This window comes from Arvicola amphibius, chromosome 6 (assembly GCF_903992535.2).
Source record: "Arvicola amphibius chromosome 6, mArvAmp1.2, whole genome shotgun sequence".
In the NCBI taxonomy this organism is placed as follows: Eukaryota; Metazoa; Chordata; class Mammalia; order Rodentia; family Cricetidae; genus Arvicola; species Arvicola amphibius.
Window position 1 is genome coordinate 16,921,923 of NC_052052.2, and position 23,708 is coordinate 16,945,630.

Below are 23,708 nucleotides of genomic sequence, written 5' to 3' on the forward strand. Positions count from 1 at the left end.
ATCGTCCTGTGGTCCCATGTATCCACTCTCTCTATGGTACCCATCCACTGTGCTCAAGTCACCTTCACTGTGCTTCCTATAGATGCTCTAGTGTAGTTGCTGTGGTTGTGAGTCTCTCCATGAGCCTGCTTTACAAATTAAGCTTTATCACAGGCGTGTAGCACACCAGAGCATCTGATAGCATCTGTGGTTTCAGGCATCTTCTGGATATGACACCGTCAACTTCACACTTGCAAAAACAAGCAACTGCATTCCGAAAAGAAAAAAGACAAAAGCATCTCGTGATGTTTTAAGCAAGTTTACTATTTCATGCTGGGACACAGTCCCAGCTTTCCATGGCTGCACGCAGCTCGTGGGTTCCAGCTGGACAGGAGTCTGGGGTCTTGGATTCCTCCCCAGAGGATAAGACTGGGGAAATGCAGTCACTGTTCTTTGTCATTGCTTGTGAAGCAGATGACTTGGGGACTCACCTTTCTCTGGGTGGGACAGGGCACAGCAGGCAGAGCTGGAGGTTTTCCAGGTTATGGGGCAAGGGAGGGTTCCCAGGAAAGCCAAGCTCACCCGAGACACAGTGGAACTTTGACATACCGCCTTCTAGCAGGACCCAACCCAGCCATAGGCCTGGGATACCAGGGGAGGAGTGTGTGTGGTGATCCCAGAGGCTCCTCCTTAGACACTTCTGCTTCTCCCTTGTTTTTTTGTTATGGTTGCCACATGCATAGCTCTGGGAGCTGGCAGCCAGTTTATGGCCTTCCATAAAAGCATCTCCACAGCTCTGGGTGCACTGACCAAGTCAGAACAGGCCCGCTGTTCTTTTTGCTCATAAACAAAGGAGAGGCAATTAACCTTTGGTCAGAGATACTGGGTCAGTGACCTCGGAGGGAGGTTAAATATTAATGACATACAGATAAGAGCCCCACCTGTCACCCTGTGCCATTAAGGGAATGAGGCGGGGAAGAGAAGGGGAAACACAGGTGGGGACAGTGGAAGGCCACCCTGACGCAGATGGACTTTGGTGTTGTGTCTCAGAAATTTGGAGCAAGAAGGTGATGGGGAGGGCACCTATCTCTCAGGAACGCTTTAAGGGGCCCTTTCTTCTCTGTGTTCAGTGAGACTCAGCCCCCAAGAATTTCAACAGGGTGGAGAGCATCTGCTCTTGACACAAAAGGCCCTGCGTTTGAGGGCCAACTTCACGGCAGAGCCTTGGGTAGGCCCGGGTCTTGGGTTCCTCCTGGTAAGGCCCCTCTGAGATGAGAGTGGTCTAATGGGCATGGATTCCTGACAGCAGAGAGTAAAAGATGTTTCCTGTTCTTGGGTACAGGTACGGGATTAGGGGGCCAGGGTGGTGCCGCACCGCCATGGTGTCATGAGATGGGGCAGACAGGCCTGGAGCTCCCTCCATGCCAAGAAAGCCCTGTGATGGCCTCTGTCCAGACTGCTTCCACCCACAACCTCAAAGAGAAGGCTCTGTGCCATCTGTTGCCTCTGGGCCTGTTTCCAGAAAGCCCTGTAAAGACTCCTCCTGTCTGCCCTAGATAGCCTAGTCCTTGCCTACAACAGTCTCTTTCCCACGAGAAGACGCCCATGAGCCAACATGAATGGGAGGAGGCCCTCCCTTGTGTTTTCAGATTAAAAAAAAATCCTAGCAGAAGACAGTGACCATGTATTGGGCCCTGCCACAAAGCACCTCCCAGACATTAATGTCATCCTTGGCACCACCTCGTAAGGGGAACGTGATGATCCCTGTTTCATTGACGAGGAAGCTAAAGTCTGAGCTAGCTAATCCAGTTGTCATGTAGATGATAGACCGGTGGAGAGGCCAGAGTGTGAGCCCAGGTGTGCTGAGATTCTAAAGCCTCTGGGTTTCATGTTCCCATGTCCGGTTCAAATGCTTTTCTCTGGACTGCTGCCACAGAAGTGTTTTGTGCCTCACCCCCTTCATCTTATGATGGATTTACAAGCTGTTCCAGAGTGAAGCCTCCCACAGAAGAGCAAAGAAGGGATCGGCAGCAGGGAGTGAGCCCTTAGCCACACTCTGCCTGGAAGTCTTGCCACAGTGCTGCCTCTGGCCTTGGTGGAAGTGCCGGGTGTGCTGGCACCCCCACCCCCACCCCCCGGCTCCCAACCCAAGCTTTTTCAGAGAAGATGGCTGCCTCACCCTTGGCTAAATTAGATTAGGGAGCTGGCCAGAAAGCAAGTGAAGATAGGCAGCCTCTAGCCCAATGTCCTAGGAGCTGAGGGACAGGGTGGCACGGGTCTCCAGGAGGGTCTCCTGCATTGCCCAGCTCCCTCTGTCTTACCTGCTGGGCTCTGTGGCACAGGCCATTTGAATACGCTGCCCGCCTGTCGTCTCTCCCTTAGAGCCTTCACCGTATATTCGTGTTCCCACTTGGGGCCCAAATCTTCCTTTTGCTGGCTCTCACCAGGGTACCCACCTGGGGCTGGGCCTTAGAGCCTGTGGGTGTGGGAGTGATGTCAGCAGGGGTCAGGCAGGAAGGTGCCCAGGCCTGCTCGCTTTGATCTTCCTTCAGGATTCCCATTGCACAGTCAGGGCCAAGCCTTTGAAAAGAGAGTCCAGTTCTGTGGGCTGCTCTAGCTCAGACACCACAGCATTGGGCTCAGTCTCAGCCTCCAGATCTTCGTCCTTGGGACATACGAGGGAGTCCAGCAGGCCCCAGGGACTTGGTCCCTGGTCGGAGGGGGAACATGAGAGGGAATGGGTGTGCAAAGGGAGGGAGACAGGGTGGCCCTCGATCTGGACCGAGGACAGGAGGGATAATGCCCCCTTCAGGTACCCTGGTGTCTCTGGTTCACCACTGTGCAGGGCCTGTAGGTCAGGCCCTCTGCCTGTGCAAAACCTCAGAGGTGACGGGAGTGATTTTGGTCTTTTTACCTCCTTGTCAGCCAAGGAGACGACTCCCTGCAGAGAAAGGTCCCCTGGGAGACAGCTTTCAGCAAGTGTGTCTTCGTGGAGCTGACCTTTGGACTTGAGGTGTTTGGGACTGGAGAGGATCTCAGGAGTGGAGTCTTGGCCAGTGTCTTCCCCACACACAGCATAGGAAGCAGGCCAGCTATCCAGAACGCCCTGCGCGTTATAGGTGGAAGGTTGGGTCTTCATCAGCTGCTGTGGCGAGTAGACCAGAGTTTCGGTATCAGCGGTTATCTGAGGCGCATAGGAAGGGGTCTGGACCTCAGTGACAGCCTTTGGGGCATAGGACGGTGGGGACAATGTCTGCTGAGGTGGCACGTTGGTGGGCCGGAGGATGGAGGCATCTGACTGTCCTATGTAGGTGACCTCAGGCAGGCTGTGCCGCTGTGTAGCTCCAGGTGACTCCCTGGGCCCGGAGATCAACACTTGAGAGTACTGGATGGGTTGAGCGAGACTGCCCGGGCCACGGAGGTCCAAGACAGGGATCAGTATGTGCTCCTGGATGAATCGTAGGGGCTGGAAGGTCAGGACACGCTGGACGTTCTGTGGGAAGACAAGAATCCACCCTTCAGCACATGTCCTGCTGTCTTGTCTTTTTTTCTTATGACATTGTACATAATGTGTGCGCTCATGGGTGCTTGAGTGTGTGTGCACGCACATGTGTGTGGAAGCCAGAGACCAACACCCAGTATCTTTGGTCATTTTTGGTCTTCTATATCAAGGCAGGCTATTGATAATGAACCCAGAGCTCATCAATGTGGTGGGTCTAACTAGTCACCTTGATCTGAGAATCCCATATCTTTGCTTCTAGGGCACTAGATTTATGGGTGGGCCGCCACACCCTCCAAGCATGTACGTGAATTTGGGGATCGTAATTCTGATCTTCATGTTTACATAGCAAGTGCTTTATCCACTAAGCCATTTCTCCAGTTCCATGTTCTGTTTTGTGATATGGGTACACGGGACCTCTGTGCAGGTTGTCAAGGAACTGGGGGGGGGTCCATTCAAGATGTATGTAACTCAGCCCTGCCCACAGAGTTCCCTCCAAATGCACCCAGCCTCTGAGACAGCTCATGCTAGAAAGGCTGACGTACAAAGAGCTTGAGTTTGAGGTGAACCTGGGCTCCATCGTGAGACTGTGTTTTGAAAAACCAAGGCGTACAAGTCAATGGATGCTGTGGTCTGTAAGGTCAAGGTTACACCTGGTAGAGTAATTTAGGATCTCCTTGCTCCAGGTGATTGACAGCCCAGGAAGTAGATGGTCCAGATTTTGGGCTTCCTCAAGGTTATGGCTTGCATGGCTATGAGGGACTGAGGTGGAAAAGGTTGGTGATGTGGGAAGGACCGGAAGAGGTTGAGAGACAATGGATAGCCAGGGTTGTGACACTATGCAAAATGCCATCTGAGCCACCCAGATGGAGAGTTGGCTCCAGAGTCACACTGATCAGCCTGAGGCTGTGATGGTGACCTTGCTGCTAGAGCAGAGCCTGGGCCCACAGCCAGGTGGGGCCACTGATGGGATGTGTTGACTCTCTAGGGACTCAGTGCTAAAACTAGGTGTGAGTATTTGAAATTAGAGAGCTCATGTTACAATCTGAAGCCTGATTCTCATGGAAAAAAAAGTGGCAGTGGGTGGCCTTGCAGGGCAGACCAGGGACTTTTTGTTTAGTTTTGAATTTTGTTGTTGTTGTTTTTAGACAGGGTCTCTCTATGCAGCACTGGTTGACCTGGAACTTGCTATGAAGACCAGGCTGGCCTTGAACTCACAGAGATTCTCTTGCCTCTGTCTCTTGAGTGCTGGGATTATAGATGTGTGCCACAGTGAGTGGCTGGTTTTGTTTTCTGGAGGCAGGGCTTTATGTAGCCCAGGCTAGCTTTGAACTTGATCTATAGCCAAGGATGACCTAGAGTTCCTCCCGCCTTCCCCTTCCGTGAGTGCTGGGATCACAGTGCTGGGAGTCAAACCCAGGGTCTTGTGCATGCAGGGGCAACTTTGCCAACTGAGCTGCGTCCCCAGCCTCTGTTACATGTTGTGAGACAGGCTGTTACTCACTCTGTAGCTAAGGATGATCTTGCAATCTCAATCCCCCTGCCTCCATCTTCTGAGTGCTGGGATAATCATCCTTCTGCCCGAGTTTTTGATTTCTTTCTCTCTCTCTCTCTCTCTCTCTCTCTCTCTCTCTCTCTCTCTCTCTCTCTCTCTTTCTTTCTTTCTTTCTTTCTTTCTTTCTTTTTTTGATCTTTTTCTTGGTTGGTGGTGAGGGTAGGTTTGTCAGATAAAGTCTCACTATGCATCTCAGTCTGACCTGGACCTTGAGATTCTTCTATATTAGCAGTACCCGTAGTCCTGGGGTTACACGACTGTATCCACACACTGAACTATGACTTTCGGTGTTCTGCAGCCTTATAGAGTCCTGCTGCTCAGCCCCTGATGTTCCCCAGGACCTGCATTTCCATCTGGCCCTGACGCTTTCAAGCCACAGGGCACCCCCTTTTCAATCCTGCTGCCCGGACCATACACCTTCTTCACACACCCTGAACCTGCTGAACCTCTTTATAACCCAACCTGCTTTGAGGCTGAACTTTGCACTGCTCAGGGACCTCCCCTGTCCTCTGGGCCTTGGAGGGTCTCCCCAAGATACCCCCCTCTAGCTCCAGGTGGGATACTCACCAGGGAGTTAGGAGGCACGGGTGGCTTGGTGACATATTTGTAGCCTAGATAGCAGAGCAAGCCGACGAGGAAACCCATGGAGAAGAGCACAGCGCCGGAGAAGGAGTAGGCCCACGTCCGGTCTGCAGAAGAGGACAGAGGAAGACCAGTGAGGCTTGGAGACCTCTGGGCTGTGTCCTGAGCAAAATCGATGTGACCCTCACAGTTAGGATGAGTTCTTCACCACCTTCAAGAGCAAAATGTATTGCTGGGGATGTAGCTTGGTTGGTGGAGGGCTTGCCCAGCTCTCCCAAAGCCCTGGGCGCACTAGAGCACCGTATAAGCAGGATGCAGGCCTGAAGTCTCGGCATCCGGGAGGCAGAAGTCGACCAGATGCTCAAGGCAAGCCTCGGGTACAGTGTGAGTTCAAGGCTGTTTTGGCTACATGAGACCCTGCCTTAAAAACCAAAGTGAGATTAGGGAAGGCCTCTCTTCAGGTCTCTTTCCTTAGTGTGGTTCCAACTCATACAGCCAGGGGCCTCAACTGCCCACTGATATCCCAGCCCACACGGCCAGCTCATTCAGATCCCACATCTAGACACTTTCTGGTCACTCTCTGGACCAAGCGTCTGTATGCTAGCTGATCGCTTCCTTCAGCAGGTGAGCCTGGTCAGGACACAAGCTCTGTCATAGGCAAGGGAACTTCTGAGTGTCTGCTATTCGGTGTGTGCTCTACAAGGGTTCCAGAGTGGTTCTCCACCCAGAGGTCACAAACAGGGCCAACTAAGACCATCATTTACAAGATGATTCGTAACAGTAGCAAAATTAGTTATGAAATAGCAGCAGAAATAATCACGGTTGGGGGGGCACCACAACATGAGGAGCTGTAACTAAGTGTGGTAGCATCTGGGAGGTTGAGAACCACTGATGGTCCAGACAGATCTGTCACTGTTGCTAGGGGCTTCTTCATTGCGTGTGTCAGAGGAAGAGCTTCTGGAAGGAGGGCAGTGAGCAGGCAGGGTCCCACTGGCTGGGATCTGAGGGGTCAGAGGGTAGATTGAGGAAAACCTGTCCCCTGTCTCTGGCATTGGCGGAGGACCCTGTGGGGCACCGAGCCTCTGAGAAGTGAGAGGGGCAGAGTACTGAGACTCTGCCCCTGTGCGGTCCTGTGGTCAGTCTGAGTGGCACTTGTGAAAAGCTGGGGAGGCAGAGGCTGGTGGAAGCTCCGGAGACCAGCTGTTTACATTATCTGGGGTCCTGGCCCCCCACATCGCCTCCTTTCCTTCATGCCCCATGCCCCCTGTGGCTCTAGCTGACTTCAGTGAGGGAGTCCATTACCAGATATTGTAGAGATCTCAGAACCTTGACTTCCAGCCTCCTCCAACCTGGGGCCTTGGGGGATCTGGGCCAGCCTGAAGTCATGGGCTGGCCCCTGTTACTGCTACAGTGAATGACATGAACGCCTCTACACTGTGCCCAGTGTTAGTGGGAAGCCATCACTCTTTGTACCAGGACAAGATGGAAACACGGACATCCTCAGCCTGATAGCTTTCCATACGTCATTTCACCCATGTGGAGGCAGGGTGAGAAAATGGCAACCTGAAGATGAGGAGCAGGGACCTCAGGGGTCCGTTTTGCTATCGATGAGCTGAGCATCCTCCCTGCTGTGCAGGCCTCTCTGCTTCAGGATCTTTGTAACAGTTGCCTGCACGCCCAGGCTCTCCCAGCAAATCACCAGGACACACAGAAGGACGGGGATGCTCTCCTCTTCTAGGGCAACAAGGCCCAGAGAGGTTCGGTGACCTGCCCAGGGTCAGACAGCTCCCCAGCGGAAGAGTACCGAATCCAAAGCACATCCCCGCAGACAATGTACTATTATGCCTCATTTGTAAAATAAATGAGGTGAGACAACTTTGAGACCCCTTTCCCCCACCAACATGCTGGGATGGTATTCTGTAGCTCCCAGGCATGCTGAGGAAATAAAGAGGGGTTTCTAAAATCTGAGAAGAGGCCAAACCTAGACTAAGGTCAAGGGTGGGATGGTTCACTCTGGAATGGAGATGCGGAGCAAGCCTGCGGCAGAAGGGGCTAGCTGTACACTAGACTATAATATAAGGTGGTGGTTAGCATCAGGCAAAGCTAACTGGGTTCACTGATCAGCTGTGTAGCCATGGACAAGTTACTTAACCTCTCGGAGCCAGAGTTCCTCCTGTATAAAATGAAGATTATGCTATCAACATTTTTTTGGGGGGGGGTTGTTTTAAAAATTAAGTAATATATGCAATCATGAAGATGAAAGAATGTCGGTGACGGAGATGCTCATAGCTGGGTTTGTAATATACTTTTTTCTTTGAGGAGCAAGCCTCTTAGGTCCATTGGCAAGAAACACCCAAGAAAAGCAAGCTTCAGATGAGAGCAGCGATGATGTCAGGTGAAAGTGATGTGTGCCTGTTATCTCAAGAGGCTGAGGCAGAGGATCAGGAGCTGGGGCTAGCCTGGGCTACAGAGGGAGACCCTGTCTTAAAACAGAACAAGAAAGCCAAACCTAAGCAAAACCTAGTGTGGCATTGCAAGCCAGCTCATGTGAGGTCAAGCCCACAGGATGGTGGGTAAGGAGGGGCCCGTCTGATGTCCAGAAGCAGGGTGGGGTGGGGTGCCTGGGGACAGGTGAAGCATATCCAGTGAGGTTGGGGTGAAGGTCAAAGATCACATTATACACACCCCAGCTTGGCACCCACAGAGTGGTTTCTGTTCCTAGACTCCTGCTTGCCAGGTTCTATTCTGGTATCCAGGTCCCTCATGAAGGAAGGGCATGCCCCGTGCCTTCGGCCAGGGCTGGCTGTCCTCCAGCTATGTCTCTTGCCAGATAATGCCCTGGGATTCAGGCAGAGAAGCCAGCGTCTTGCAGGTTCTGAAGGGCTGAGTTTCCGGACAAAGCTGAGGACCGGGAGCATTTTTCACCCGGTGCCAGGCACCGTTGTCCAGTTCCCAAACTGAGTTCTGAGGGAGACTACAGTTGGTGGAAGCCACCTGAACATGATGGGTTCCGGCGGCCCCCATCCTCACAGTCAACCCCGCCCTCTGACGTCACCGTCCTGCTCTACCCGGCGGCTTGAAGCATCACGACTCTTACATGAGTCTAACCAAAGAGCAGGTGCTCTGCAGTTTTTGTTAGCCTGCTTCCCATTGTTGGGGATGGAACCCCAAACTTGGCCTGTGCTCTGCTACTGAGCCGTAACCCGAGTCTTGAGAACGTGCCAGAGGAAGTGGGCGTGCCTCTGTCTCCCCAAGAAGAAACATGGCGGGTAGATCAGAGTCGCTGGATTTGGGCCTCATTTCATCCTTCACTTTTTTTTTTTTTTTTTGGTTTTTCGAGACAGGGTTTCCCTGTAGTTTCTAGAGCCTGTCCTGGAACTAGCTCTTGTAGACCAGGCTGGCCTCGAACTCAGAGATCCGCCTGCCTCTGCCTCCCGAGTGCTGGGATTAAAGGCGTGTGCCACCACCGCCCAGCTCATCCTTAACTTCTTGTGTGACTTTGGGTAAATGATGTTACCACTCTCAACCTGTTTCCTCTTCTGTAGAACGAAGGTGATTAAAGCATCTCCCCCCTCCCCCGCCCCGCCCCGACTGTGCAGGAGTCACGGTCCCTGGTCCGCTTAGCAGAAATGCAAGTCATCGTTGCCATTATAGTTCACCCGCTTGGAAGATGCTGAGGATCAGTTTGTCCTTCCTGTCCCCACCCCTGCACACCTCCTCCCCGAGTGTATGCTCCTTGAGTTGATAATTTATATATGCTTTGCCAGAGTTTACACAAAGCTGGGCCAGGGAAAAGAAATCCAGGCATTGGCTGAGGGTGGTGATTAAACATTCACTAAGTGGACCCATTAGACAGCTCGGCTGTGGATAAACAATGATCAATCTTAATAGGACACCACCAACCTCCAATGGTTCTCAGAGTACTGCCAAGCATTCCCTTGGTTACAGGGAGGAAGGGGGGGGGGTTAAACTGGGCACTCGGGAATCCTCCCCCACGGCCTCAGTTGAACTCACCAGGCAACGTCTTCACTTGGCACACGTAGGGGGCGCTCTTCTTGGACCACATCGGAGCCAAAATTGTGATGGACCCGAGGAACTCTGTGTCGGGAGTCAGGCCAAGGAACTCATATTCTCTCTGTTTGCCTTCAAGGTGCTGAAATGGACCGAGAACCCAGTGTGACTGCGCACGCACACGCGTGCGCGCACACACACACACACACACACACACACACACACACCCCTCTTCATTCCTCTTCCTGACACTCACACGACCCCATCAGCCAGCCTGACTGGGCAGCTCAGCTGGTGGCTCTTCATTCCGCTCCCCCATCTTCTTTTATCCTCAAATCAGTCCTCAAGCTCTCTGAACCTTCCTCGTGGCACCTGGTCTGTCACGTCTCTGCAGCCTGCAGCTCTCAGCTGCTGTGGTGACAGGGTGATTGCCACCACCATCCCTGCCTCCCCGCTACTGCCTCCATCATCAACCCTGCCCTCCCCCTGACTCTTATGTTCCTCCACCCTTCTGCTCCTCCTGCCCTGCTCTCCCCAGCCTGGGCTCTGCAGTAGCCCCTGACTGCTCACTCATCTCTGGCTTGGTCCCCATTCACTGGCACATTTTTTCATGGTGCCACCGTGATCTTTCTCCAGAGACTTGGCTGCTCGACCACATTCAGAAGGCAATATCCTGTTCAAACCCTACCTACAGCCCCCGGCTCAGGGCACTGCCCTCCCTCAGTGCCCCTCCTCTCTCCTCTCTCTGCTTTCTATTTTCTGTGTATGAGGAGCCTTCTCTGACATATGTTCCTCCCACTACCAATTCTGCCCAAGTACAGGGTGCCAGCCACCCCAGACCGAGTCCTCGGGAGCTGTGAGCCCCACAGCGAATTCTTCCCTTTAAACTCTCCCGTCAAGTGCTTTATCATGGCCATGAAAAGCAGTGACTAAAATGACCAAAATGGAAAAAAAAATTAACTGTCTAAACGTGCTGGAGAGCAGGCAACAGAGGGAGCGCTGGGAGATGAGGGAGGAATATTGGTGACCAAGTCTTTTATTCAGAAGGCAGACTCCAACCTACACTTTACGGGATGGCTAAAGCCTAGAGGCCATGTCATTTTGATGACCGGAACAACCAGAGGACAGAGTCGGGGGTGATCACAGTGGCTGGGAAATGAGGGGCAAACCAGAGACAGGAACACTCTGTGGATGCAGTCTGGTTCTCTGTGTGAGCTCAGCTCTACCCCTGGATGCCTTCACATGCACACTGTGTGTGTGAGGCAGCCTCTGCGCCTAAAAAAAGAACGTAAAAGACTGAAATGGAAACACCCGAGCATGAAGTCCAGCCGAGGTAATGCCAAAACACCACAGAAAGTCGGGCGTGGGGGCAGTCGGGAGGCAGACATAGAATTGCTGCCAGTTACAAAGTTCCAGGCTAGGGGGCTGGAGAGATGGCTCAGAGGTTAAGAGCATTGCCTGTTCTTCCAAAGGTCCTGAGTTCAATTCCCAGCAACCACATGGTGGCTCACAACCATCTGTAATGGGGTCTGGTGCCCTCTTCTGGCCTGTAGGCATACACACAAAGTTCCAGGCTAGCCTGGGCTACAGTGGGAGACTTACACACACATAAACAAACAACAACCCCCCCAAAAGAATAAAGATAAATCTATACCCTTTGGAGGTTATCACACTATCCAGAGTCCCTTCAACGTGGCATTCATAATATCCAGCACACATTACAAAACACCAATGAAAGCAAAATTGTGACCCAGCATGACCAGAGCGTTGGGCGTCACACATAATAATTTTGAATCAGCTGTAAAATTGTGCTCAAGGATGTAAATGAAAATAGGTTCATTATAAATGAGATGGCTCAGCAGATAGAGGTGCTTGCTGCCAAAACTGGGGATCTGAGTTCAGTCCCTGGGACCCACACGGAGGGAGAGAACCAAGTCCTGCACATTGTCCTCTGACCTCCACACATGTGCTGTGACATATGCATGCCCCCACACGTGCACACACGCACAAACCGCAAAAAGAATACTCTGTCACAATAGTGTCTGTATAAGTGCATTTTAAATATAAAAACACAGGTTAAAGAAAAATGGTTATAGAAAGGCACGAGAACCGGATCAAGAGCTCACACATTAAAAGCTAAGGTTTACAGTCAAAACTCTTGAGAGTTTGGGTCCCAGTACCCATGTCAGAGCTCATCTCCCCAGCTTCTGTTTTGGGGCCTGGAGAGATGGCTCAGTGTTTAAGAGCACTCACCAATCTTGCAGAATCCAGGCTCAGTTCTCAGCACCCATATAATGGCTCACAACCATCCATAATTCCAGTTCCAGAGGACCTGATGCCTTCTTCTGACCTCTAGGGGCATTAAGCATGCACGTGATACACAGTCATAAGTGCAGTCCAAACACTCCTACACAGTAAATAAATCTTGAAATACACACGCATGTATATATCACATATATTATAAGGAGACTGGAGTGTCAATACCCATGTCAGAGGAAGTGGACTTCAACAGGCGACAGAAAGGGGAATTCTATCACGATTAGAGGCCAGCTTATCAGGAAGACGTAATAACCTTGCATGCATATGTTTAATAAGGGTTTCAAGATGCACGAGAGAAAGATACACAGAGCTAAGGGGAAATAATAAACTCACATCCCTAGCTGCGGAGTTAGTTCAATTAGCTAAAAGAACGACACAGCCGCCGCTCTCGTGCCCCCCCCCCCCGCCAACCCCCGATGGAAGAGATACAGACGGAGCACTCCATTAGCCTCCACTATCTAGTTGGTGTTTGTCGAACACACTACCCTGCCCTTCCAAACACACTTACTTTCTTCAGAAGCCAAGCAGATGGCAGGCCATAAAATCAACCTTCATGAGCTTAAAAAGACTAATTCAGATAGAGCAGGCTCACGGACCGCAGGGCAAATCAAATTAGAAATCAGGAACCATAAAGTCTCTAGTCCAACCCAAATATTTATCAGGAGCTATTTTGATGCCGAGGTAATCTCTCGCTGTTCCCATGACAACTGTAGAATTCCTCTACCACCTGCACCCTACAGTCCCAACAGGCTCCTCCAGCTCGTCTCCATGGTCCCTCCACACCCGAGGAGGAAGAGCCAGTCCCCTGTGGAATGGTCACTCCAATCCAGGTCTCAGCCAGGCAACTGCAAACTGGGAGGGGCCCCTGGTGGGTAATCTCATCAGCTTGATTGAATTGAGAGCCACTTAGGAGACTGCGAAGCTGTCTGGGTGTCTGTGAGGGTGTGTCCAGAGAAGATGGGTTGCTGGGGGTTCTGACCTAACGAATGGATCAATTCCTTGATGGACATGTAAGCTGATGGCTTCTCTAGAAAGTGGTGAGGGTTGGGGAGTGGTCTTCTATAGGAAGGAAGTCCCTGGGTATGTCTCTGAAGCCTGAGTCAGGCCCTGGCCTCTTCCTGGGTTCCCTTTCTGAGATCTGTATGGCTCTGCTCTGCCATACCCCTCCTGTCTTGCCAGCTGACACCTCTGAGACTCCTTCTGTTCCTTATGTTTGCCAGGGCCCCCAGGAACTGCACTTTGAGCGATTACCCTGGGAGGTTCTGAAGCCACAGGTCCAAGGCAAGTGCCGGAAAAGTGCCTCGTGGCTACACGCTCCAGCCAGAGAGGCCGGCTTTGTGCTTTGGAAAGACACTGTACGGGGTCTTGCTTCTCTTTCTGACCGTGGCGCAACAACAAACGGAGGTTTCCAGGGTAAGCGCAGACTTCGCCCACAGCTGTGGAGCTGCTGAACCCTGACCAGCCAGTGGCTCCGCCTCTCTGAGCCTGTGTCTTCCCATCTCGAAGATGGAGACACCAGCTCCCACTCACGAAGCTATGATGAAGGTACGTGACTTTCTTGCACGCCTCAGAAAGTGGCATGAGCCACCCGAGAGTTTTCCACAGTCCCTTAGGTCGTGCCGAGCTGACGTGCAGCCCCGCCTGTTACAATTCTTGTCTTAACCCCTCCCCCACCTACTAGGTTATTCACTCTTTGAGGGATTTTTTTTCAGAACTGCAGAGGAGGAAATAAACGTTCACCCAACTGAGTCATGAATTAATGGCACACACTAGGAAGTGTACAAGATCAGATTATTTGCATATTGTCTGCCAGTTGCCAGGCTGACCTGTCCTTAGGACCCGTCTTAAACCACTCCCTACACACAAGTTTCCCCAAACACTTCCAGGCTGACTCCAGGATTTTAATTTCCTTTCTCTGTCTTTTTTTAGACACAGTCTCACACAGACCAGGGTGGTGTCAATCTTGCTGCCTGAGAATGGTCCTGAACTCCTCCTGATCCTCCTGCCTCCGCCTCTGAGCTGGATGGCAAGCGTACAACCACCGCACTTTGTTTCTATGGTTTGGGAACCAGAGCTTCGCACATGCTAGGCAAGGACTCTACCAACAAAGCTACGGCTGCTGCCCCACAACACCAACATTTTCTAAAGAGGGTGAATGACTGGGAGGTGGTGGCCACACCCTTAATCCCAGGGTTTGGGAAGCAGAGGCAGGCCTGGAGTCCATAGTGAGTTCCAGCACAGCCAGGGCTATGCAGAGAAACCCTGTCTCGAAAATCGAGAGAGTGAGAGCGAGCGAGCGGGGGGGGGGGGGGGGATAGTAATAGAAACATATTGTTCTCTAGGATATTGAATGATATTAGGCAATATAATAAAAACAATAAAGCTTTCTGAACCAGGCCCAGGTACACATGCCTGTAATACTAGTGCTGATGCAGGAGGATTGCTATGAGTTTGTGGTGAGCTCCAGACATCTTGAATTACAGAGCGATACTCTGCCTCAAACAAACAAACAAACAAACGAATACCAACCAATGTACCACACAAACAAAACAAAGCCGGTCCAATAAATATGAAAAGCTTGCCTGTTACAAAATTGAAGCCTTGACTCAGCAGGACTTGTCAGAACCTTGAACACGCTAATGTACGTGCGTGCCTAGAGGCAGAGGTCATGGCTCATGACCCCACTAGAAATCTAGGAGCCTCCCAAGGAAGTGCCCTTTCATATAATGCACCACTTTTGCTGAAATCAGTCCAATATTCTTGCAAGGGGAGGGGGTTCCTGCGGAGGCGTGGGGCATGACCTGTATTTACCATTTGGTAGGTGTGGTTGACACGGAGTTCTAAGCTGTAGAACAGGTCGTGGAAAATCTCCTCCAGGGTTAGCCGGTGACCATCTTCTGAGAGGATGGGCGTGAAGGTGGGGTGGATCAGCATCTGAATGGACCTCACTTTGGGGATACAGGTCACGTCTGGTGGTCTGATGGTGGCTAGGAAGGTGGAGAGAGAAAAGCTCAGAACGACTTGGGGAGCAGTAACTACCTCAACGTGTGAAAACAGAGGCCTTTGTATGGCTGGCGTCCAAGAATGAGCCTGCCCAGGGGTGACAGAGAGTGAATGGGAGGTACCCGGTGGGAAGGGCACTAGTCTTGAGTGGGGGTGCCCTTAGTTCTGCCTCAATGCAGCTTAGCCCTGGCATCCCCTGGGTGAGTGTGCCTGGAACACCCTTCCCCTTAGTCTGCTGCAAGGATGACTTTGGGGGCATCAGTGACTGATGAGTCTAGACAGAGTCTGAATAATACCAGGCCCAATACTATTGCTTCTGCTCCCAAGAGTCACTCTCTCAAGATGGAATTTTCTAAAAAACAGTGTGTGTGTGTGTGTGTGTGTGTGTGTGTGTGTGTGTGGAGGCCAGAGGAGGCTATTGGGTTTATTCTATGTGTGTAGGTGTTGCCCCTGCATGTTTGTATGTGTGATACATGTGTACCTGGTGCTCAAGGAAGCTGAAGAGAGTTTCAGGTCCCCTGGAACTGAGTTCAGATGGTTGTGGGCTGCTATGTGGCTGCTGGGAATTGAACCTGGGTCCTCTGCAAGAGCAGCCAGTGCTCTTAATTGCTGAGCTAGCTTGCCAGCCAGACACTGGGAGTCTTGAGTTAGGTTCTCTCACTGAACTGGCAGCTCATTATTTCAGACCTGCTTGGCCCCTGAGCTCCTAGGATCCGCCTGTCTCCACACTGCAGGGATGCAGTCACAGGCAAGACACCAAGTACAACCATGCCTGACTGTTTTATTTTTACATGGGTGCTGGGGATTCAAACTCAAGCCCTCGTAGTTATGTAACAAGAGCTGACTGAGCCGTATTGCCAGCCCCTGCGTACCTTTTTTTTTTTTGATAATTTGGTGATTACTTCGGCTCTTTTCTCCATGAAAATGTAAGCACACAAAAATTTTTCATCCAATTTCAGGAGTTCGTGCACCCCACTTGCCCTGAATCTAATTTGCAAAAATCTAACAATGATTTGCTGTCCTGCAAGGTTTAGAACAACATAGCCAAAAAATGTTTACTCCAGTGAAATTGAAAAGTGGAGCTAGAGCTGGCAAGATGGCTGAGCTGGGTAAAGGAGCTTGTCACCAAGTCTAATGATCTGAGTTCAATCCCTGGGAAAAACGTGATAGAACGAAAGGACAAACTCCTGAAAGTTGCCCTCTGACCTCAACACACACAGACACACACACACATGCACACACACACACACACACACACGGACACACAGACAAACACACACACAATAAATAATAAATGTAAAGAAGAAGTCTTAAAAAAAGAAGAAAAGTGGAGATCAATGTACTCAAAAAGAAAAGGGAATCGGAATTAATTCCACCACCGAATAGGTTGTTCCATAGCTGTGGGAAACCAGGTTGAGTAAAATGTTTCATAACACAGGCGAAGTTCAGGACACCATGATATGGAAAAAAGGACTTCCAAAACAAGAACGTGACACTAGATCAGGAGGCTGAGGCAGAATCCCTCCCCCCATCAGATGGGCCTATGTGAGTGTCTGTGGGGCATTTTCTTGACTGTAATTGATGTAGGAGGTCCAGCCCACTGTGGGTGGTGCCATCCCTAGGCAGACAGGCCTGGGTTGTATGAGAAAATTAGCTGCACGTGAGCCTGTGAGCAAGCCGGACGGCAGCTTTCCTCCACGGCTTCTGCCTTGTGCCCTTCAGTGATGAACTGTGATCTGGATATGTGAGCCTTAGATAAGCCCTTGCCTCCCTTTCGGTCAGTGTTTATCACAGCAACGGAAAGCAAACTAGGACACTACTATTTTGAGATTAGCCTGAGCTACAAAGTGATGTCCAAGCCAGGTAGGGCTTCAGACTAAAGCCTGTCTCAAAACACAGGGAATTGTGACTTCGTAAGTCAATTGACGTCACCACGTGCTTAGTGTGCATAGGGTTTGGCACCTTGTATTCATTCATTTGTTCATTCATTCATTCATCCAGTGGCTATATACGGAGCCTCTTCTATGTACCGTGCACTCCGCTAATGGCATGGAACATAGTCAGTTCCGAAGGCTGTCCTGGAGTGCACGCCTTTGTCGGAGAAGGTAAACAATACACACATAAGCCAACACAGTTGTGGCCTGAGCTGTGAAGACTACATGAACAGTGCATAGGGTCTCTCAGTGTCTGGGGGATTGGTTTTGGATTGCCTCACCAATGCACCAATCCATAGTTCTTAGTCCATTGTGCAGAGTGGCCCAGTACTGTGCTCAACCTAAATGTGTCCTCTGTCGACTGTTAACAGATAATGGCAAATACTATGTAAACAGTTGTGTGTCGCCCAGAGAGCAAGCAAGAAGAATGTGGGCTGACGATGCCGATGCAATATTTTTTCCAAATATTTTTCAGTTTCATTTGGTTGAATCAGAGGACCACTGTGACGGAGAATAAATAAAGATAAAGGATAAATAAAGATCTCAGCTGGCTTTGACCCGTTGAGATCAGGTGGCCAGGGCTGGAGGCAGGGACTTTCTTCGGAGCCTATGCTGAGTTAAGTCCCCAGACCCGGGGAGGAGTGTAGGCGCTGAGGCAGGAGCCAGCAGAGAATGAGACCCATTGAATATAGAGTGTTTCAACCACGGGCTGGGCAAAGGCAGGACTGGCATGGCCAAGGGAGGAACTGGATCTTATCTAAGATTTACCAGCAAAGGAAGAGATGGAGGGCTTTACATCCTGAGAGGATGGGCAAGAGGTACCAGGAGAGTGGAGATGTGAATCAGGAGCCCCTGGTGTGGTGGTGGGGCCTCCTCTAACCTAGGAAGTTCTGAGCAGAGGTAGAGAAAAGAAACACCTCCTGGGGTGTGCCCTGGCCTGTGATGACCTTCTCTGAAAGCCAGAGACTTGCTGGGTTCCCGTCCACTCCGGAAGATCTGAGAACTCTCTCTTCACCCCAAATGCACACGCCATCCTCTCCGCATCCCCTGGATGTGCAGGCCAGCCTGGTCCCTCCCCTAAGCCATGCTTCTCCCCTTCCTGAAGAGAGCAGACACCCTCCCTTACTGTGTTGCAGTGAGCTGAAGCGGCCACTTTTCTCCATTTGTCGCTTTCCTGCGCTGACAGCTATGACCCGGGCATAGTAAAGTTCGGTGAGGTTGCCTGTCTCCAGAGTCAGGTTGCAGGACTTCCGGGTGGTCCGCTGGCAGCCTGCCTTGGCCAGCCACTCTTTGTCTCCGTACCTGTAGGTGAGGGCAGGCAGGGCGCACAGTGAATGAATAGCTCCACTAGGCCTGCGGTTTCACGATGATAAGGGCACCTGGTGTTTACCCAGCATCGAGGCCGTCTGTGTGGACACTGAGGTCAGCTCTCACAACGGTCCTTAGAGGTAGGTGTGTGTGTTGTGCTCAAGAGAGGAAACTGTACTCAGAGGACAAAGCCGTGGCAGTGTTTGAAGGGAGCATGTGATGACCAGATGGAACCCTGCCATCTTGACTCCATATTCCATGATCCTTGCCACCCCGCCCCTTTTCCAAACCTATGAGCCCTAATTCACAGGAACAGAGACAGGGAGCGACTTGCCACATGTTGAAGTGGCAGGGCCAAGAAAGGACCTGGGCCTTGTGAATGGGCTGAAGCTAAACCCAGGCAGGAGGCGTGGGAGCAGCTTCTGTGGACCGAGACTCACCCATGACAACCAGTTCTTAGACACACAGAGGACATGCGTACTGGTGGTGCCCTCTTACTGTCATTACCCACCCTTAACAAATGGGGAAACTGAGGCTTCCCTGACTGCCCAAGGCTACGTGGTTGGAGCTGGCTCTCACATGTGGAGAGTCAGACTCTACTGCCTGTACCTCTGATTGTATGTAAGGGAGCAGAGCTTGGTCTGCAGGGGGACATTTGGAGTTTGGGATATCTGGAGGTGTTGCAGAACAGGGTCATGAGGGGGTTGGCTTGGATGAGATACCTGCCTCTTATACTCTACGCTGTAGACTGTGTCCAGGGTGCTATTGGGTCCACCGTCCCAAGTCAAGATGTTTTCAAAGTTGCTGGACTGGAATTTCACATTTCGAAGGAGACCAGATGTGTCCTCAGTAGTGTGAGCTGCAGGAGGCAGGAGCGGGGTGAGCCAGTGGGTTTGCAGACTGAGGACCCCTTCCCCCACCTTCATTCTCCAATGCTGCTCCCTGCTTCGTGAGCCATGGTTCAAACTCCATGACATCTGCCATTTAAGTGTTTGGGTCAATGTCTTCTAAGATCAGTCCCTCCCCTGCGCAGCTGTCATGACTACCTAATTCTAGAACATTTTCATTATCCACAAAAGAAACTACATCTTTGGTGGTCGCAGCTCATTCCTCCCCTCCCCCAGTTCCGGGTAATCACAAATCTGTTTTATTTTTCTTAGGACTTTCCAATTCTGGATTTTCATGTCCTTTACATCCTGGCTTTTCCCCGTGTCTGGCTTCTTTCCCTTAGCAGGGCTGTCAAGTTTCATCCCCAGCATGCATCAGTATTTGTCTGTTTTTTATAATTGGATAATATTCCACTGTATGGATATACCATATTTTGTTTATCTATCGCCGGTTGATGGACATTTGCATTTACAGTTTTTATATTTTTCCACTATTTTGAACAATGCTGATGTGACCATTTGTGAAAAAAAAAATTAAGTGGACATGGGTTTCTAATTCCCTTGGGTATTAGAGAGTGGATACAATTTCATATATAATTCTCTTGGGTACATATCTTGGTAGCTCTATCTTTAACTCTGTTGATCTATCTATCATCTATCTATCGATTGATCGATCGATCAACCTACCTACCTACCTATTCATTTCTCTTCTGCAGTGCCGAGGATGGAACCCACAGTCTCAGACGTTGATAGGTGAGCACTCTGCCGCGGAGCCTCAGCCTTTATTCTTAGCTCTTGAGGGAATTACCACGAGGTTTCCTAAAGCGGCTACAGTGCATTGAATTCTACCCCCACTCCCTGCAGCAGCTGAGCGGTCAGACTTCCTTACACCTTGTGAATACTCCTTACTATCTTGTTCACTGTTCAACACCGAGGGTGGCATCCTTAACCCGACTTTAGAGTCCTCCAGGTAAAAGCCCCAAGACAACACATGTCCAAAGCCGATCGCTTCACACAGTGGTGGAGAAGGTATTGTGAACTCTTTCCATGTCAGTCCCCGCCTACTAGCCATGTTGCCTCTGTGGACAGCAAAGATACCGACGCCTTACAGGGAGCAGGATGCTGACATACGGGCAGGTCACCATGGGGAAATTGTTTAAGCAATTTGATCTCGTTTCCTTAAGTCCAGAACGGGGACAATTTGACTTACTTAGCAACAGACAAGGATGACAACAGCCGCAGCTGACGCTCCGGAAGGGCTTGCCAGCTGCTGGCTGCCGGCCCAAGCCTCTCCATGCACTGAACACTACTCACCCTACGAGACGGTGACCACTGCTGCTCCCATTTCATGAATGAGAACAACTGAGGCCCATCCAGAGCTATAGACCAGTGTCTCAGCCAGCATCTAACAGGGTTCCAAGGCTATGTGGCCTGTGAAGGTGACCAGCACTGCATAGGACTCTGCCTGGCCTGAGAGGAAGGGAAGGACTGGAAAAGCAGGAGCCTGTGTGGGGAGCAATATCCTTCTCCACCTCTGCTAAGTGGGGGCATCAGAGTCCTGGGAGGAGACCAGTTCAAGGAAGATGGGAGGAGGACAGAAGACAGTGTGAGGAATTTGCGACAGGTGCTGGGGGTGTAGCTCAGAGACAGGACAGGGCTTAACAGGCTTGAGGCCCTGGCTTCAACCCCTAGTCCCCTAAACCCCAACCCCAAATCCAAACAGAATCTGTCTGTCCGTTATTGTTTCCAGCTCAGGCTTTTTGCTCAGCTTTAGTCAAGGAAAAGACCAGACAGACCAGGGAGGGACTTGCTGCCTCGGAAGCAATGCTCCTGTCAGTAAAGAGCCTGTGGCTTACAGACCCTTCCCCTCAGTCCTGACCCTGCCTTGTGGAGAGAAGAAGGGGCAGATGGTGGCAGCAGAGCCGCTCTGGCTCCGACATATCAGAACAGCCTGGTTAGCGAGGGTGGGAAAGGGACAGGTGCGGAGTCTGAGTGGAGGCCTTGGGGACATACATCTTTGACGTGTCTTGGCCTTCCTCCCCCACACCTGACTACAGTCACGAGCAGGCAGCGGGCTTGAAGGGAGGATTCCTGTAGCCCAAGTCTACAGGGTTCTTTCAAGAGGCATCTATGCACTGCAGGGGTGAGGGTGGGCGGGCGACAGGAACAGCCGTCCCTCTTAATGCAGGTCCCCTGGTTACACCTCCCTGCATCTGGGTCAGCAGCTGTGGCAATCTTTGTTTACCAGGCTTCCCGAAAGCCCAGACAGTAGGACCTTGGGGACAGTGTTCGAGTGTTCCCAGTGTGGTGGCTGTGCTGCTGAGCCCCGAGATATGACTAACAGTCTGATTGGATCCTGGGCTGGGCAGATTCGAGGCCAGTTCTAGAGTTCTCTGTTGGAGCTGGGTCTGAGGCTGGGACGAGAGACCAGGAGAAGTAATATAGACTTAAGCAGTGGCTTCTGGGGGGACATGGGGTGAGCCCCATCACTGAGAGAGGGTAGATATGAGAGAAGGCTGGGGTTTGCGGAGCGGCCTGCTACTGGGGACAGTCCTGGATGTATGGGCTGGGAGAGGCTGGGAGCACCTCAATAAAAGAATTAAAGGGAAGCAGGGGTGGCGAGGACCCGAAGTGGGCTTCCTGACATGGGCAGAGCCCTTCCTAACTTAGGGGTCCAATGAGGCATCTCTCTCTCCTCTTCTTTCCCCTTTAAATCCATCTACCCCCCCCCCCCCCCCCGGCCGCCTGTGCCATTCCTACACTTCCTGGTTGAAAGTCTACAATTGTGAAACCCGGGGGGAAGGAGGAGGTGTATGGTGGGGAGTCTGGTTGTCTGGCCATTTTATAAAAGACAGGTTTCACATTTGTGTGGAAAAACAATGTATCAATTGGCACTTGGTGGGGGAGCTAAGGAAAAACGCATAGGCGATGTCCACAGTGACTAGGAGCCAGCCTGAGAGCTGGGGTGGGAGCCTATGTCTGCCGCTAATGTTAGGGACCGGTCACCTCAGGGCTTCTATCCGTTCCCCCACAGCCCCTTAAAGTGTCAGGAGAGCCACAGCTCCACACCACAATTTGTTGGATATATGAGAACATGCTTTGGGGACTAGGGGGATGCTGCTTTGAATCTGCATAGCCCGTCACAGGCAGGACTGTGGGGAAGTCCTGCTGATGCTAAGGGACCATCTGTACTGTTTGGAGAGAGGAGCCAGAGCGTTTGTCTCTTTAGGGACCGAATTCTGCACTATGCTGGACCATTTCTTCCATCATGCCTGAGCTCCGACTTCTGAAACAGAATCCTTGGGTTCCATTTCAGGAGAACAGACCAAGCCCATAGCTCATGTGAAGTTCTCACAGGTATGAACCCCAACACTCACTTTATTGGACTCCACAGTGATAGTCCTTAGTCTCATTTCTATGGGTACCCTGGCACATTAGTGCAGCCCACCTGACCACTCTTGGGAGGAAAGTGCTTTTTCTGATCCATCCAGAGTGGCCGGAGGGGACAAGGACAGAGACAGTGACCTAACTCCAGCTTTGTCCCCTCCTTGGTCAGAAGCTGAACATAAAGTGGTAGCCACCCCCAGGCCAAGACTCTACCTACTGGGGGGTGGGGGCTCAGCACACCCGGTTCAGACAGCTGGCCAATGCCTGCATACTTGAAGGTCAATTGAGTCCCTTCAGGATGCCAGGGTCTTGGGTACTCTATTGTCCCCTCCGGCTACCTGGAGTAGGCCATCTCTGTCTCCAGGAAAACCCAGCCCCCAGTCCAGTGCCAGCAAGGAGGAAAATGAAACTTGGGGCACGAGGAGGCCAATGTGCTCCCTGGCTATTGCCGTAAGGGGATTTGAGGACAGGTTAGGAAGCACTTACCGGCTAGGGATCCCACAGCTAGGACGGTCATGGTCAGTAGTGTCTTCATTGGGTCCCGCCAATGGCCCCTTTGGGCCTCGGCTCTGGACCCTGCAAGGAGGCTGGGCTCTGTGTGTGGTGTGTGAAGTCTTGCCGCTTTGGCAGCTGACTCCGCCCGGCGTAGGGCGGAGAGAGGAGAGCAGACTGAGATCTAGGCAGGGGTACAAAGGTGCCTAGCCTCGTGCTGAGGAATTCCAGGTCCTGGGTGAGATCCAAGGGAGGTTCCCTTCTTGAGTGCAGAGGAGGCACCGGCAGCAGTTGGGCTTGTTTATCTGGTCTGGTGACTGATTCATCCCAGGGCCCCTGGTGGTGTATCAGTGCACTCAGAGGTGGGAAAGGCAAAGCCGAAGTACGCTCTTATCAGACAGCAATCAAAGCCTGCCCCCGGTGCATATCACCGCCCTAATAATCCCATTACAAGAGGATTTATCCCGAGGAAAAGAACAGGACAAATGAGGGGCCAAACCAGGGCATTCTTCAGCAATGGCTCCTTGGCTTGGTTCTGACCAAACATGGAGCAAATGCAGGGAGCCTGATGCTCCTTTTCCTGCACCTATCCTGTCCCCTCAGGCTGAGTAGTGCCCTTGGAACAGCCTCCTCCTGGCAGGGCTGCTGAGGTGGGAAGCCCAGGCAATCTTGAACTTGAATCTTGGATGAAGCATCTCTAAAAAGTAGGGGGAAATTGGAGTGGAGATGACTCAGTGGGCTGCGTGTTTTCA

At 51.5% G+C, this 23,708-nt stretch overlaps 1 protein-coding gene across 1 annotated transcript; it reads right to left on the reverse strand.

Annotated features, from left to right (window-relative positions):
- Positions 1 to 282: 282 nt before the first annotated feature.
- Il22ra1 (interleukin 22 receptor subunit alpha 1) lies at positions 283 to 23,105 on the reverse strand. The gene is made up of 7 exons (XM_038333531.2): positions 22,951 to 23,105; positions 18,917 to 19,049; positions 18,009 to 18,184; positions 14,757 to 14,932; positions 9,630 to 9,768; positions 5,601 to 5,722; positions 283 to 3,472 (listed from the first exon to the last, which is right to left on the reverse strand). The coding sequence occupies exons 1-7, from the start codon at positions 22,997 to 22,999 to the stop codon at positions 2,528 to 2,530; spliced, it is 1,740 nt and encodes a 579-aa protein (XP_038189459.1). The 5' UTR covers positions 23,000 to 23,105; the 3' UTR covers positions 283 to 2,527.
- Between the last annotated feature and the right edge of the window lie 603 nt (positions 23,106 to 23,708).

Bases quoted from the DNA above. Each gene is read 5' to 3' on its own strand.
- Il22ra1 (XM_038333531.2), bottom strand. From the start codon at position 22,999: ATGAAGACACTACTGACCATGACCGTCCTAGCTGTGGGATCCCTAGCC. The intron at 18,185-18,916 runs GCAGGTATCTCA...CCTCACCTACAG, and splicing joins TACAGCGTAGAGTATAAGAG to GTACGGAGACAAAGAGTGGC. The intron at 5,723-9,629 runs GTGAGTTCAACT...CCTCTTCTGCAG, and splicing joins CCAAGTGAAGACGTTGCCTG to ACCGGACGTGGGCCTACTCC.